General features: G+C 37.9%; 1 protein-coding gene across 4 annotated transcripts in view; it reads left to right on the top strand.

The window, feature by feature from the left end:
- MIPOL1 (mirror-image polydactyly 1) overlaps positions 1–17,582 on the top strand; it is a 189,253-nt gene that overhangs the window by 119,818 nt on the left and 51,853 nt on the right. For all 4 annotated transcript variants that reach the window (XM_040067221.2, XM_040067222.2, XM_058420957.1 and 1 more), the window contains one exon: positions 17,332–17,426. In XM_040067221.2, coding sequence (XP_039923155.1) covers positions 17,332–17,426 — 95 coding nt within the window. The remainder of the gene's footprint in view (positions 1–17,331; positions 17,427–17,582) is intronic.

Here is a 17,582-nt window from a genome sequence, read left to right as displayed (position 1 = left end):
AAGCGTGAGAAGCCACTGTTCCTGCATTTGCTTTAGTTTCTGGGGAGAATTGAATGAAAGTAGATTCAAATCAGCAGGGGATTTGTTTGTCAAATTTTGCAAATCAGGCTGCAGAAAATGGAGTTTTACAAGCCCCATTCAGCAGTCCAGATATCAAACTCGCTTCAGTTTTCAATATAACATTCTTACCACTCTTTCAATCTTAATTTTGATTGATTACTTACCAGCAGAAGTTTATACTGAAATCTCTCCTTTGTCCTCTTTATCCCTCGCTCACCTTTTCATTCTTTCCGTGTCAATTATTAACACTGTGACGTTACTTGTTGCTGCAGTAACTTTGTTTCAATGCAGCTGTTGCCAGGTGAGTTTTCATAAGGGCTTGATTGTCACATTTACAAAGATTTTATGAGATATCAGAAAAGTTTTTATTTGGCCAGCAGTCTTCAACTTTACATTCTCGGGGAACTGGCCTATGCTGTCTCTAGATGTTTTATTTGAAAACAAAATCCAAAGGGAAGCACATTGTGCATTGGCTCATGGTTATGTATGGTAGGTTTTGTTAGCAACGCAGATACCAAGAAATTGAAATATATTGAATTAAGTTCACTGGGACAGATTTACTGTGGCCTTGGTGCAGGGGAGGTTCACAGTGGCTCAGCAGACAGAATGTGTTTGATTCATGTGTTAATTCAGATCTTCTTAGGTCTGTTTTTCAGCTGGGAAGTGTTGCTGTAATTAGGTGGTGAGTCAAAACTGTGTGTTACCAGGCTGTGACTGTTGCAAGATGAAGGACCAAAGTCCAGGTGCTTTCAGCTCCCTGTCAGCATGCCAGTGGCCACACTGTACACGCCCTCAAGTGCTTTTCTGCCCTCAGAGTACGGGCTGGTGGTTACTCCTGCAGACATACTTCCAAATGCAGCCAGTTCAGAGGCCTGAAGTGGCCATCTCAACCGGAGGATTTAGGTGGCAGAGACCCTTGCTGAGTACATGCAGTTTGAAAATTTCCTACAGTATGTCTTGGCTGAGGGGAATGAAACAATGTTCACCACCATTTTCATCTGCAAGGCTTCAACTTCCTGCTTGCTTTGTGGTAGGTTCTGCCATGGAAATTCATGCAGAACACCAGCTCTGGAGAATTTCCCAGTTCTATCCTGAATTATCTGACCACATTGGATAGAAACCTTTCTTCAGATGTCTACCTAAGGCAGAGGAGCTCTGTCATTGCTCAAATTATCCTCGTTGTCATAATCTAAAACTGCATTGGTAGACCAAAGGGGAGTGAGACCAAAACTTTCCTCTGTCCCCAATCCCTCCATCAAAACATTCATTCACAAACAAAAGGCAAAGAGCCAAATTTTGCGTTCAGGGGAAAACCCAGTGCAACAGCTTCAAAGCACTGCAAAAGTAGAGAGAAGCAGCTGGAGAAGTAAGAAGAGATTGAAAAGCAAACTAAAAGCCATTGCTTAAAACCATTCCTTCTCCTTTCCTTCTTCCTATTTTTATCATTCTTCCAAAAGTATAAAACTGACAACTAGACTCAGTTTTTCTGGTTTTTTAATAGTGTGCCGTGGGTTCCTGGTAACAGATGGGAGTATTGTGTGTTGAAGGAACCATGTTAATTTTCTTGCTATAATGACATTTTTTTCTTTTGAATCTGAAGTGGAAATGGAGAAGTGCATCACTTTGCTTTATCTCAAGATAAGAGTGTATGTTTCTTAAAATACAGCTACCATGAGAGTATGATATATTTTTACTCACCCCTGTTACTGAAAAATCTGGCTAGTTAATTTTTTGATGTGTCCCTTAAAATGTTGGTAGCTCCTGTTAATTGCCCCAGTGCCTACTGATGAGCCCAGAACTGATTTTCAAGCTTCCTTACTTAAAGCTCAGAGAACAAGCTGCTTATGATGACCCAACAGAGACATAAGGGAGGCCTATGAAAGGCAGAGTATTCAATCAGCCTTAATCCCTGCTTTCAGTAAGGCAGTGTCTTTAAGTACAGACTAATTAGTGAATAGACATGGTTGTAGGTTCTTGTAGACATATCTTTTGTTGGCTTGAGATGAACTGAGAGGCTAATAGAAATGGTTTAAAATCTCTGCTTTGCTTTTCTTTGAATGCATTTAATAGGGTATTGAGATGAGAAAATATAAATCAAAGCAGGAGCAAAAGTAAATATAAACTATCTGACTACCTATGTTAGTATATTCCATTTAGATATTATATCCATTTAGATATTGGGACTTAGCTTGTGGCTCCCAGGCCTGGACTTCTTAAAGAACTATTCATTTTATGACCTTTGACGTGTATGACTACGAGAAAAGCATGCAGGGTTTTTTACTGTTACAGTAATGTATTATGCAAGCATTACTTTACACTTAAATACTATGTTAAAGTCATCCGTCATAAAGTGATCAATCAAGATAAACATAGTTCCCCCATTTTAGTGCTAGGGAAACTTAATTCCAAGAAGTGAAGTGAATTTCCTTAGGATTTGATTACGTGCCTGAGCCTAGAATCTAACTCTCTAGAGGGATGGCCCCCCTCTTTAATAATTTCTTTATTACACATTGTATAATAAAATTTCCCAACAGGTAGGAATAGCCATCTGCGCATTCCGAAGTCATTTATGGTAAAATTGAATGCAAAGAGAAGCATATGGGAAACTGAGGAATGATGACTGACATCTAGTCATAGTCACCTGAAAGAGAAAGCATTTCTTAATCAGCAAGATATTAAAAATAAGTAAGAGGCTTTAAAAATTAGAAAAATTGTGATGTTTGGGGGTTTTTCTGGTTTTGTTTCCCCTCCTATTTGCATAATGTGTGACCTTAACGCAATGCAGATAGGAAGCAATGATGCAGCAACTTACTGTTTTACTCGTTTTCTAAAATTAACCATATATTCCAGTAATATTCAATAACAGTACCTTGGATATTGAAACTCATAACCTTTTTGCTGCTTTTATCACCTGTATTATCCATAGGAGATAATTACTGCAGAGCAGCTGGCTGTTGATTTTAGAGAGCATCAATTGTTCTCCTGTCCCAGCTGTTGGCTAATAAGGACAGTCAACACATCTGTTTCAACAGCTGGTAATTAACAAAAGCCTAATTGCTGCAACTCTTTTAACAACAGATCTATGAAAGAGTAGGGATGTGGAGGAATATTATTTACTCTGTTCTCGGCACTTTCTGTGACCAGTTTCTTTTCTCTTCCTCTACTTTGAACACCACTGCCTTTGTCTGACACGCTGAATGGCAGGACAACACAATATGGTAATCCAGAGCTTAAGTTTTTCAGATCTCTGGTGCTGTTTCTTATTGCAACATTTCTTTGCTAAGTTGCAAGATAAAATGGATCAAAAGCATTTTGTAGAGTCTCATACAACGGAGATAATCAACTACAGTATGCTTATGCAATAGGGCTGCCAATCCAGCAGCTTCCAAAAGAAAGTAATATGTTTCCCTGTTTGTGGATGAGTTTAATAGTTCTGCACTCCTTTCCCAAAAAAGTGTTGTCATTCTGAAAGTGGCAGTTGTTTAAGAGTTTTTATACTGCTCTTCAGATGATTTGCAAAATTTATTGTACAGTATCTTTTCTTTCTCTGATGAGACGCACATATGTTGGTTAGTTTAAAAGTAAATGCCAGTTGTCACTTTGCACTGCAGAAGTATATCAATATTTTATCACTACAGAACTGGAGAGGGTTCTGCACAATGGTTGTCTAAATATCTACATTAGTAGTATCAGTTATCAAACACTAATTCAAAGATGTTTCTCATAATTAGACTTATCCTTGGGTGCAGCACACATGTAATTGGAATACTTGTCACTAAAAAGAGAGAATGCATGTATACAAATACAGGGAAATGTTAATCCCATTGAAGTCAACAGTGAACTTCTGTTGGCTTCAATGGGTCAGGATTTTCTCTGTAAAACCAAATTTTTTTAAAAGCTGGAGACAAATTTGGCATTCATTGTGCTACCCATGAAAAGAAAGTTTTCAGGCATTAATGGATCTATGGCTGAAGTATTATGCAAGTCAGGCATGTATTACAGATTGTGTGAAATACTTGAGTCAATAAAAATTTCTAAGAAATAGCATTTAAAGTGGTATTTTGAAGTGATAAACTGGTGATGAAAATTGTGATTCTTTGGTAAAAGTTAGTCAAGATTACTTGATTAAACTTGCCTTACTAACATTTCAGTTGGCGAATATTTCTGTACACTGAGTTCTTAATTGTCTGCTGGGTATGTTGGAAGGTATAAAAGAAATTCTGCTCGAGTGCTTGCCATTGACAGAATACAGATTGCATAATTAAAAATATTCTGGCAAGACGAGTTTAGTTCAACAGGTGTTCATGTTGAGAAATGTCTGGTAGGTGCAGTGAAAAAATAGAATATATACTTAGAATGAATAAAAGCAAAAGCATTAGCTAAAATTTTAAGGTAGCAACCCAGCTAAGTGTTTACTGTCTGGGTTTATCATGAAGATATTTTTGTAAACAACAATCTTTTTTGATCAAAATTATTTCTTTAGTGTTGCATAAATAATCAGCAAGATATAAACCTTTTGTATTAGATTAGACTGTGGAAAATTGCTGGAAGATTTAATAGTTGATAAAAATGTTTTATCTCTTCAGTGGAGTATGTTATTTCATTTCACAAGTTAATTTTTAAGAAAATTAACATGGCTAAGGTATCCCTTTTCTCACTCACTTCTCATACTCCAAAGATTACAATATTACTTTTTTTCCCAGCTGAAATGTAGTTGAGTCTGAGTTGCAGCAGAAATGTAGGCAACTAAGCACTAAAACATACATAGGAACTGCCCAATGCAAAGACCTACTAGAATCTAACTGAATAGATATGCAGTAGAAGGTAATATGATTACCTCATAAAAAGATTTAGTAAATAGATTTTTAACAGAAAGGAGCAGAAATCTTTAGTATCAGAACATACTTTTGAGTCCTGAGTGAAGGTAACTCACCTATATCAACACATCTCATCCAACAGTATTGCATCCATCACAAGCCATGGATGGATCCATCGCCTGCTGATTTGATAGGAAAGTGCCCTCTATTGAATTTTCTCCTGTACTATTTCCATCAGAAAAATGTTTCTTATAAAGACTTACATTTATGTTCTCACAAACACCCCTATTTGCTTTTCTTGCTTTAATTTTGCATCCTCACTCTGAGTTCTACTTGGGTAGAAAGCATTGCTGTAAGATTGTGGAAGAAGCAGGATTCAGGGGGTTGTTCTGTTCAGAATCAACTACTCAGACTCAGTATGGCTGATCACTTTTACACAGCTAACATTGCAATGATAGAGACTGAAACTGTTCTGTACTATCTATTGAGGATGCTTGCATCACAGAAGACATGGTGGTGGCTTGTTCACAGTGTCTCAGAAATTCATAATCACTCCAATTGCAGAAGTGGCTCAATGATATGAAGCCTACAACTAGCCTCAAGAGCAGACATGGGGCCCCTGTCTTTTTCCCAGATATGCTAGGCATGATATAATGCAGCTGGAGAAAGAACTCTTTTTTTTTTTTCTGTATTGTTTGATAAGAACTCCAGATATCAAATGAGGAGTATTAATAGGCTTGCCAGATTCAAAGTTGTCTTGAGTTGTCTAGTAGTTATGCTCTGGACATGTCAATGCAGGGCATACTAATGGATTCTTTCTTATTCCGAAATTTCCTGTTAACAGATACTTTTATTCTTAGATGTAACAATTGCTTTTGAACTCAGCACTTTGGTTCTGTGTTTCTTTGTGTACAAAAATATCAGATAAATTTGAGTATGTATACCTGTTAGTCATTCATTTTCCGTAAGGTGAAGACCACAAGGTGAAGTAATAAACATTAACTCTCAATCTCTTTCCTCCTTTTCCTTCCATATCCTGGAGGAGTAATATGATGTAATTGGGCCAATTCGTATTTATAGTCCTTTACAGATTCATGGCTTTTATGAAAGAATTTTAGTTAAATTCTGATAATGTGATTAGACAATGCTGTGGTAGTATTGTCAGGAGGTAACAGTCATTCTGTTTCTTTACATGTAAGGTTTTAATTTGGAGAGTATTATCACTTAGCATCTGTTATAAGCTATGAAGCATAAATTGTTAACTCCTTTTTCCCTCAAGTTACTGCCTTGCATGATGGTCTTTCCCCCTCTTTACGCAGCATGAATTATTTCAGTGATGTGTTTTCTTATTGAAAGAGTTTTGTGAAATATTGCAGTCTCTCAGTTGGACTGTTTCTTTTGGAGTGGTATCACACTGAAATCAGATATGGCAAGTGCAACTAAGTTCAAACAACAATGAAATGACATCTTCAGTGGCTGGTCAAAGCCAAGGACTTTATTATAGAGGAGTCTGCAGTAGAGGTTGAGTGATAAAGAAAAGTTAGAAAGATCTGTCTGAGGGAGAATTACTCCTGTATCCTTGAAATGGAGACGTGGGTGACACTTGTTTAACAGTTGAGTGCCTCACCAGCCTACTGGGAATGAAAGTCAGATTTATCAACCTTAATCAAGTTTATTAAGCTCTTATTAGTTGACAAGATCAGTTATCTGTACCTAAACTAGTTACAAAAATCGGATCAAGGCATGGATTTGCACAGTGACGTGCAGCCATCCTTGCATTCTTTTAGAGAGCTCCCTGACATGGTTTTAACCTGCGCTCCCAGATGATGCTTTCGAACCATACTGTGTGCTAGGGCCTATGGCCCTTTGACAGTCTAGTGTTAGCAGCCCTTCCTTTTAGGGGTGAATGGAAGAGAACTTCTGACCATCTTTTAACATGAGTAAGGTCATCCAGTAGATCTCAAGATTGGAACATAGTTTCCGGTGTGTTCTTTTTAGCAATAGAGAGTTTGGTGCTGTGGTTGGTTTGGGGTCTGTTAGTGGAGCCTCAAAAATGTGCCAGATGGAGAGCCCTGAGAGCACAGAGTTTCTGGCTGCTGCACAGATAAAACATGTCTGGCTGTAATATGAACTTTCTTCAGTTATTCTGCCAGTTCAGTTCCGCCCCAAACTGGATAAGACACTTTTGGGGCTGAGGGTAAAGTTGTTTTAACTGAATAGGGTCTTTGTTACCACAAAGCTTCTGAGACAACATGACATTACCTTTTGGATCCTGTGCTGTCAATTTGCTGTTTGTGGCAGATACTGACTTGAAATCATAGGTGGCCAAAGTAATTTTTGTGGACAATGGGTGCTGACATTTGAAGCTTTCCCAGAGTAACCTGCCAGTAAGGACTCAGACAGCACCTGGAAGGTTTCTTCAGCTTGCTCCAACTTACATGGTTGTTTCCTTCTTGATTTCCCCTCAGAAGATTGCCAGTAAAGTTTCACATATAGTGTAATCATCATGGTATGAAGTCAGGCCTCTCAGAGTTGAGGGAAACATGCCTATTATTAAAGTAAATCAGAGACGATTTTTATCCTTTGTTTTAAGCTTATGTTTGGTAACCTGATATGTCTTAAAGGGGTATATGTATCTGTTTTCCAGTCCGGTTACCTATGGAGCCATGAAGGGGTACATGGTGACACCATGCACAAAACAATATCCTTTATTTTACCTTCATGTAAGACAAGTTTCTCTGTATTGCCGATATTTTTCCATTGTTTATTTGAATTTGCATTTTCCGAATTGATTTTTGGAAGAGAAAAAAATATGGGATGTCACCAAGGCCAAACCTGAATTACAGAACATGAAGTAATGTTTCCTTTCCACAGCTGTAGGTGCTATTTAATCTGAGAAGTAAAGAAATTAACTTACATGTGTTATTTTCATATAGATTGCAAAGCCATGGCTACTGTGCAAAAATCGCTGTCATGAATGGGTTTTTCTTTCACTATTAAAACAAAGTACTCTTGGTTGTTTTCTTTTTATGTTTTTTTCACAGTGTACATTGTGATCTAGTAATGAGTCAAGTATCTACCTACCTGTATTAAAGCACCCCCAGCTTGTGTTCTTAATAAAATCCCTCCTACTGAAAGGTTGGGGTCTCTGCCAATGGCATTACTTATGTGCAAAGCCCAGTCCAGCTATGAGTATGTATTTTGGAGCTGTCATCAGTAGTTTTCAGGGGCCTTTTTGTTGTCCACTATGGTTATATCTTACCTAAATGAAGACTTGCAGTATCATTAGGTAGTTATCCATATGCACAAGTAGGCACGCGTGATGGTATCTCCGGGGTTTTGCTATGTATGCAAACGAATGGAAACCATAAATGAAATCTTGACCCTGGGAAGTCAATTGCAGTTTTATGTCAACCCCACAAGGGCAGAATTCCAAATGAATCGTCCTCACTCCCTAAATCATTCTTTAAAATAAAATGGTTCCATGTATTAGTCTCACGCTCCTATCACATGCTTTGGATTATCTTTTGAATAGGTAATTTTTTTCTGCATTTTTCAGTATATCAGTATACTGCCTGGAAGAAGTATAGCATATTACAGAATAATACTGCAAATGATGAAGAAACTTTGTCTCATCTATGGTTAGATGAGCAAATTCTTAATTCTCACTGAAACATGGGCATTTCATATGGATACTTTCTTACATAATGTGATAATTGATGAATTACAGAATCACAGGTTGGTAAGAACCTTAATGGTCATCTAATTCCAATCCATCTGCTTTGAGCAGCAGCACCTTTCATTAGACCAGGTAGCTCAGAGCTCCATCCAGCCTGGCCTTGAACACCTCCACGGATGGGTCCAGTTCCCTGGGCAATTTTGCCTTTAATATGTGCTTGCAAAAGAGCAAACTGCTTGTTAAATACTGCTGGTACAGTGAGCTTCCCAATGTGGTGTGACCACATAGTACAAGAATCAGGCATCACATCTCAGGCATAATGATATTGTTTGCTTTTGTTGTAGTAAAATTAACTACATATATACCTAGTCTCAGCAAAATTGCTATTGTATTCTTTCATTTTCTTTCTCAGAGCAGTAAAAAGCTATTTGGTGACTTTTCTTTTTTTTCCTAATTGCACAATCTGTGTAGTATTTGTTGTGACCGGTTGCTGTCATCCCAGTCACAACAGGATCTCTTAGAAAAGAACAACCATGCAAGCGATGTTCATCTGGTATGATAATGTATTCTCACTGGGGAATTTCTCGTGATGGAGACTGGAGTTTGAATGTCACATAGTGACATCTTTCACAAGTCTTCTGAAAAATTCCATAAAAATATTAAATTAGGGGTAACATAAAGGCTGAGTTGAGGAAGGTGACATAAGACGTGAAGCACAATACTTCTTGAAAACAGCAATTCCATTTTGGACTAAAAAGAAGATTATAGGGTTAAAATTTTTAATTCCAATAAGAAAAAATATATTCTTTGTAAAGTAAATGAAAATTATACAGGTTAACCATCCACTGTTGATGCTTTCACATCATGTATGTGAAAGCCCTTATTGCAGTTCCCTGATCCAAGCTTGGCACCCTCAAACATTTTGATGCCTGAATTCTGGAGTTCATCTTCTTTTCCATGATGTATCCCTATTTGTATCTGCTTTTCATATGCTTATCCATTTAATAAAAAAATATTTTTGTCAGTCCCGAAGAGAAAGGACAGATTATGATAGTCACCAGAAACATGGGTAATTCACGTGACTTTGGAGAGGGAAGCATTCTCACTGGGGAGGGGTCCACCAGGCTGCCCAGAGTGGGTTGAAGATAGAAGCTGGGACTCAGCATTAGGTTTCTGCATTCAAAACAAATAACCTTATCACATGGCTGGGGAGGAGTTTTCTCCTCTGTCAGAAATCCTGTTTGACATTCCTCAGAAATACTTCTATCCAAACCAGTGTATCTTCACAATGCAGTGAGATAATACTTTTTATTAAAAAAAAAAAAAAAAAAAAAAAAAAAAAAAAAGTTTAATTAAAGATATTTATTTGGACCAACAGTAGTATTAAATTGTAGAATAAATTATTATGATTAATTGTTTCATCCTTCTGCAAACTCATAAAGGTCATGTTTGCTGTTGAGATACCTTTCCTTTGTGCCCAAAGGGTATGTCAACGCAGGTGTGGTTGTGGCAGAGGGTTGGTGAGGGCTGCAACTTAAAGGCTGTTGGAGTTCGCACAATTTCCACTCTCACCCTGAAATTCACACACACAAATAACCCTCAGCTGATTCTTCATTTTATTTTTTCTAGCTGTACTGAGTCTGCACAGCAGTGCAGATCCATCAGGGATCAGTAATACAGTTGCTTCATTTACTCCAAGTTAAGACAGGCTTAGAAAAACTGTTTCTATTAGAAAATTGTGTGTTGAGAAACAACTTTGTATGAATTTCTAATAATTTCAGTTGCTATTCCAAATTTTTCCAGCTCAGTTTATCTCCAAGAAGTTTTATCTGGTGAATATTGAAACTTACATTTCAAACTTCAAAAACAGAGCATTTAATTTTTACATTTTAAATTTGGGCTAACTATTGTTAATTATGTAGTTCATGATGTGTCAATATTTTCTAACAACTACTATAATAAGTTCTAATTTTACCTTTTAATTTTTAAAATCATCAAAGCCAGCTGATACTTAAATGAAAGTTGAAACATTTTGCCTAATTTTCTAGGTCAATGTGTCCCCTTTGGTACTGTAATGATACAATTTGACACTTCAGCAGTGTGATTTTAAAAAAAGGAGATTGCTTAGTGTGTTATTAGAGTGCTAGCCATTTTCAGTCCTCTCATGGTAGCTGGAGTCTTTTTCTTGACCCTGAAAACCTCTGATCCCCTAATTAAAGAGACAAGTGCTTATATTCTTTTCTAGATCAAAGCGCCACCTAATTCTATTGTTGCTGAAACAGTTTGATATGTTGACACTTTGATATAGAAAATAAGATGAGCTGTTGTAATCTGCACTAAGTAGCAGCTGCTAACGTAAAAATAACAGAACGGTTAAAAGTTGGATCTCATATGTGTCACAACATGACCTGCTCTATCAGGCAGTATGTATTTCTCTTACTGACATGGTGTGTAAAATCTAAATCATTAAAAATAGTGTAAGATTAAAATATTTCTTCAGTTATTTAATTTTTTTCCAGAGTTGGGTGGGGGTTTTTTGTATGTTTATTCTAACTCAGAATGAAAGAAACTTTTATTTGCCTTCCCAATCTCCTGCTGCCCTGAGAAGACACCTGAGCTCTTCCTATCCAGCTATCCTACTAATATCAGCAGAAACATACTTCTTCCTCACAAGAAATGAGAGCAATGCTCTGTTGTCTTTTTGAGGCTAGATTCCATTTCAAACTCCAGATAACGTAGAACCTATAGCGGAAGGACATCTTTACTTCCGTTTTCCCCCTTTTCCGCTTTGCAGCTCTACCAAATGTAAATGGCTGAGACCATAAATTGTAGAAATTAGCCTGGAGACTCCTCATATTTCTCACCCAACCTTCTTCTAATCCACAGGAATATCCTGCATCAGTAGAAAGCGAGATGTTGATAGTGACTGTTACTGAGTGAAGGAATACTCATGCATTAAAATGTATCTCAGTCTAGCCAAGGGAAATTGCACTGGGTAGAAAGGGTGCCCATTCTAACTGAGTCAGTTAAAATTTCCATACAAATAAAGTACAAATAAGTTCTCCACAAGAAGGCTACTTATTAAGCAAGGAAGTTAGATCTTAGAAAACAGGAGATACAGGGACAAAAGCAAATAGCATGAGGTTAAGCTAAATTTGCTGTTGGAAAGGAAATCAAAATAAACAATAGTGTAACAACTGAAATGAGAACAAGGAAAGACAAAATATGGCACTGGTCTGAGAATGGCATGGAGATCAGGAGTAATTCCGGATTAGGTCTGAAAGCATGTGATTTTAATTTTTGTTTCTCTCAGCACTGGGCAATGAAGATGCCAGCTGTGAGGACAAGGGTTAAGAAAAGTGAATGTATGCAAATGGAGTATATGATAGCTGTTGAGTAGATTATTGTGCTTGCATTGGGTTAATGGATGGTTTCCATCCCCAGTTCTGAAAAAGCTGGCACCTGAAATTCCAGAAATGATAGTGAAGTCCTTTAATAAATCCTATGAGGCTGTGTGCAGTGTAATATGGCTGGGGAATTAGCAGAGACAGCATCTATATTTAGAAAAGCAAAAAATGTAATTTTGACAACTGTAGACCAGTTAGTCTTTATTGTGAGGTTTCAGAGCAAATTTGGAAGGAAAATGTTTTTAAAGCATGGATCCATCAAGAGTGAATTGAAATACAATTTTCACACAAGAATGATCATGCAAGAATTCTTCTTTGATATGGTAACTGGTTATTTAGACAAGGAAACTTTTTTAATATAACCTGACACATAAGCTTATGTGTTGTGCCATATGGAAAATTATTAATTACAGTGGAGAATGTGCATATTGTTATTTTACAAGCAGGCACAAGCTTAATGTGGGAAATGCTGCTTGCTATTAACTGGGTTCATCCAGTGTCTCTTGTTTGGAAGAACAGGCACGTTTAGCTCATGTCTGTCTGCAAAATGTCATGTACCCATGAAAGAGATGAGGGATTAGTCAAAGGCAATAAGGAACTAGTTAGCAGGAAGGCAGCAGCAAACAGCTTTGAAGGAAGAAATGTTAAGGTCCAGGGATTTCACTAGTGGAATTTCTCTCCAATTTCTTACCAAATGGTGCTGAACCAGTTTTCATTAATGCTGTCATTGAGAACCTTTGGCATGAAGAGCAGCAATGTACCAACAAAATTGCTTGCTGATACAGGGCTGGGAGTTGTTTTTAATAAGACATGGAGATATTATTAATACAAAGTAGGTTCAAGCTGTCTTACAGAAAGATTGGGATGGCCTCAAGTACTGGAAAAACAAAAGCAGTGGGGTGGAATTTTGGTGCCAAGTGTAAGGTATTATCTTTTCATAATGAATAAGAGTTTCCACTGTCAACTGGGTTATACCAGTGTACAGGAGAACAGGCTGGAGGGTGACTGTGAGCAAAGAGTGCAAGAATGTGTCAGGTAAGAGGTCTCCACTAGCATTAGTACAGAGTACTAAGGAGAGATGTGTTTGAATTGATCAGGATAATGAAGAGCCTGCTCAGTGAGAGGTAACAAAAAAGGTTTTTTGTTTACCCTATCTTAGACAGGAAAAATAAATGCTTATTATATATATATATATATATTTAGGAATATGTATGCTGTCTATAAATGCTTGAGAAAATAATCAATTAAAAATAAAGCTATGAAACTTTATTAGTCAAGTTAATTGGATTTTTTCCCTTCTGTTGGATATTGAAAAGTGTTACAAAAGTCATCTCTCACAAAAAGGTGAGGTTCCAAAGAGAACCTGACAGCATAGGATGCTATGTGTTCTTAACTCTTTAAATTTAGATTAGAGTTGAGGGTGCTCGTGTTTGCCATAGAGGAATTAGGAAAAGATAAAAACTGGTTTTACCCTCTGTTTTCCTTTGCTTTAGTCTTGTATTTTTCCTGACTTTGTGGTAAGAAAACCCATAACATTGTTCCTTTAAATGTTTTGAATAAAAAGCAGCAGCAAAAAGATCAGTACTGAGATTTTCTTTAGTTGAGATCAGCAATTTAAAGTTTGATAGGCAGCAATTAGATTTTGTATTTAATTGTAAAATTTAAATTTTCACCAAATAACTGCTAAAATGCAAAATGGGAAAGTAAAGAAACAATTATTCTGCTTTGCAGGAAGGTGGAAGGGAGACAGAGAATGAGAAAGGATCTATCCACATTTAACCAAATATGAAAGTGTAGGAACTTCTGAAAAAAAACCAAAATCTTCAGAAATATTTTTCACAGTATCCAAGTGATCAGAACACCCTTTCAGGGTTAAGCAGGAACTTTGCTGAGAGTGACACCTTTACCAAAAGGTGATCAAGCTCACCTCTAAAGTGACCATTTTAGGGGAAACCACCACCAGAGTAACCCGAGTGTAATTCTTCTTGCTTCTTCTTTATCCTTCCTTCCAAAAAAATCAAAACAAATCAATTTCTGTGAAAAGTTCTGATGTCCACAGCCTGACATTTTCCAGAGGAACAATATTTTGCTAAAAAGTTCCCAAGCAGCTATTGTTATTACTAGAGGTGAGCTCATACAGGATTTTTGCCATATGCTCTGTGGATGGATTTCAGTATACATTTAGGAGTCTTCCAAATTCTTTATAGTAGAGCAGATGCCATTATTTTAGCTAAAAATTTGACTTTGTGATGGGCACTGTTTTGCTTTCCTCTTTTAGTGAAGGAAGATATCTCTGCCTTGGGAGGATATTTAACTCATTTATTTGTGTTTACCACCCTCAGGCCTGTGAACAATGGGTCATTTTGTCACATGGCCGCATGCTGTGCACAGACTCTGGTGCCTGGATTTTTGTTGGTCTCATGAAGGTTCCTAGTATCAACTCTACTAGAAAGTTACTGAGGAGGCTAACAAATGTCTATTTTTCTTCCCTTCACTTTTGTAGCTCTTGGATTTGTTGGGGGTTTTTAAGTCCCAAGAACCTGATTCTGCTGTTATTTTTATTGGTACAAACCCAGATGCAAACCCAGTCAAATCAGTGCCATTTCTTCTGCTGAAAAACTGACATAAATAATAATCTTAAGACTCTAGTGCCTCTGACTCTTGTCCTGAAAGGCAAGTGGAACATTAGGTGTATTTTTTATGATAGTTCTCCAAAGAGACTAGCCGTTAATCTCTCTGAGTAGGTGTGTCAGCTGCAAACATTTCCTTCCAGTCTACCATTTCAATCACACTTCACAGTACACTGAAAATTGGCAAGGATGTTAATTACTGGCCTCTAGAACAAACCACCTACTTTGATTCAAGTGTGTTTTCCAATTTTTAAGAATGTTGTTTCACCTACAGAACAGTATAATTACAGAAAATAGCTTGGTTTGGCTAACATCTTGTGTTCTGTGAGTTCTGCTTGCAAGGCAGCAAAATACACCAGGCGAGAGGCTCACCTGCAGAGGATTTTAACCTCTTGCTGACAGAAGTTAGGGCTTGCCAGCATCCAGTACATTGTTTTCAGTGTCAGAAGCTCAAAACCACTGTCACTCAGATGTTAAACATTAACGCTTTCTGCTTTTAAAGCTGAAGGAATGCCCCCCCCCCATATAGTAAGAAAGTTTTTATTCACCAGGGAACTTCCTGTTAAGATTTTATGGATGTCTCTTGCAGTAGCAGTTACAGCAGTGGGTCCTGTACCTGGGCAGTGCGAAACCCTGGGTGCAACATGATCCACCAAGCAGCATGGTTCAGAGACTGCTTGTGTAGCTGCATTTGTGCAATGCAGTGTTCAATAAAGTTTGCCAGGAATCAGCCAAGTATCCAGGACATGATTAATCAACCAGCAAAATGAATTGCCCATAGATGACTGGGAGTTGATAGTAAACAGTAAAACACCTGCCTTGAAGACTTACAGTCTTAAGAGACAAACAGGAAACAGAAGCAAGTGGGAGCCCTGTTTTAGGAGAGAGATTTTGAGGCATACAGGCAGAGCTGTTCATGATTATACAGTGAGTTTGGCAGACTTCGAAGCTGAACTATGTGCATTTCCCTTCATGGGTTTGTAGCTCATATAACAGGTCTTTAATTTACCAAGAAACTATTCCACAACACTGTCTTGAAGAGTTGGCAGAATCCACAGCTGGCATTTCTCACACATGTGCCTCTTGGTTAAGGGCTCTACAATTTGTACAATTAATAACTTAACACCATGAATTAAAAACATTGGAAAACAGCCCAATGCTCAGGCTCATGTGTCAAGACATTGCTGTGGAAGCCTGATCTTATTTGTTGTTACAGCCATAAATCATCCACTGATTTAAAAATAATTTATATGGTACCTTGGCCCTCAAGGCAGTCCTGCAGTGCTGTTGAAACTGGACTTTTAAAATCAATGGCGATTAAGCTATAGACCCATATTAAATATGCATGAATACTTATTTCTTCCTGCCTCCTCTTTAACTGTAAGGCCTGTTGGGGCTGGCTACCTTTCTGACTTACAAGCCACATGCTGCAATTTCCATTATAGCCATGAGTCACGCTCCTTTCAGTGTGAATCAAGGATGGGGGGAGAATCTGGCGCAGTTCACAGATGGGAGATGACAGTGATTGCTCAGGGATTCCCTCACCCCTCTATAAACCAGATCCTGGGTGTGAATGCACCCAGATCCCAGCGTGTGCTGTCGGTACCAGTCTCTGCAGTCCCTGCTGGCTCATTGCCTGCCACTGCTCAGGGTCCTGGTTGTCCAGCAGCTCTTCTGCTGCCAACATCAACCAGGGGCTGCCACCATGGGAACTGCCCTTAACGGCCAGAGAGCCGTGTGCAGACCAGAGTCATGTGTCAGTAGTTCATGGCCAAGGGCCTCGCTTCACTTTCTATATGTTGGGCAACAGTTTTGCAGTATAACAACACATATATATCATATGAAATACGTTTGCTGATAACCACTTGGCTGAACTGAAGAGTTCTAACCTTAGGTATTCAAAAAAACTTACTATATACATGGGAGAAGTCATTCAAAACAAAATTCTGCTAGGGTAAAAAACCCTAGAAACAATTCCAATGCTCAAAAAAGAAAGAATATTTCAAAATAATTAAATAGGCTGGGATAGTGCTAGTTTGGTTTTTTTTTTCCTGGTAGCTGATACAGTGCTCTGCTTTAGATTCAGTATGCAAATAATGTTGATGACTGATGTTTTAGGTGTTGCTAAGTGGTGCTTTTCCCAAGTCAAGAACTTTCAGTGTTTCCTGCACTGCCAGAGAGGAGGTACACAAAAAGCTGGGGAGGGAGCATGGTCAGGACAACTGACCAAAGTGGCCAGAGACATTCTGTGTGATAGAACATCATGCCCAGTCTATAAAATGGGGGAAGTTACCAAGAAAGAGTGTGATCATGGCTCAGGGACAGGCTTGGCAGCAGGTGGTGAACAGTTGTATTGTGCATCACGTGTCTGTCTTGGGATTTATCTCCCTCTGTTCCTCTCCTTTTTATTACAATTACTGGTATTAGTATCACTATTATTATTATTATTATTTACTTTGTTTCAATTATTTAACTCTTCTTATCTCAATCAACAAGTTTGACTTTCTTTTCTTTCCTGATTCTCCTCACCATGCCATCAGTGGGAGGAAGGGGAGGTGACCAAGCAGCTGCATGGTACTTAGTTCCTGGCTGGGGTTAAAGCACGACACTATGTTATGTAACAGTATAACTCTATGTGTGCCGTTATAATGGTTGAAATGATTGCGCAGATTGGTAAGTTTTTAAAAAAGTATGGATATTCTGAATAAATTGGTTATCGATTGTTTATCATTTCACAGGCAGAATTGATAGCTTTGCAACAAGGAAAAGAAGCTGCTCTTCAACAGTGCAAAAAACTAGAAGAAGAAGTACAAACACTGCGTGTTTATTACAGGTAAAATGATTGATTCTAATATGAATGAGTGACTCATAGGGGAAATTTTCTGTACGGTCTGACTGAGGAAATGGCCTTATCAAATAGGTATTTGTTGGGAAAATGTGAATACATCAATGAATCAAAGCCTGTATTTCTGCTTTACTGCTCACCAAC

Source organism: Hirundo rustica, chromosome 6, assembly GCF_015227805.2.
Source record: "Hirundo rustica isolate bHirRus1 chromosome 6, bHirRus1.pri.v3, whole genome shotgun sequence".
Taxonomy (NCBI): Eukaryota; Metazoa; Chordata; class Aves; order Passeriformes; family Hirundinidae; genus Hirundo; species Hirundo rustica.
The sequence above is the reverse complement of the archived record's forward strand: the minus strand, read 5'-3'. Positions and strand labels throughout refer to the sequence as shown.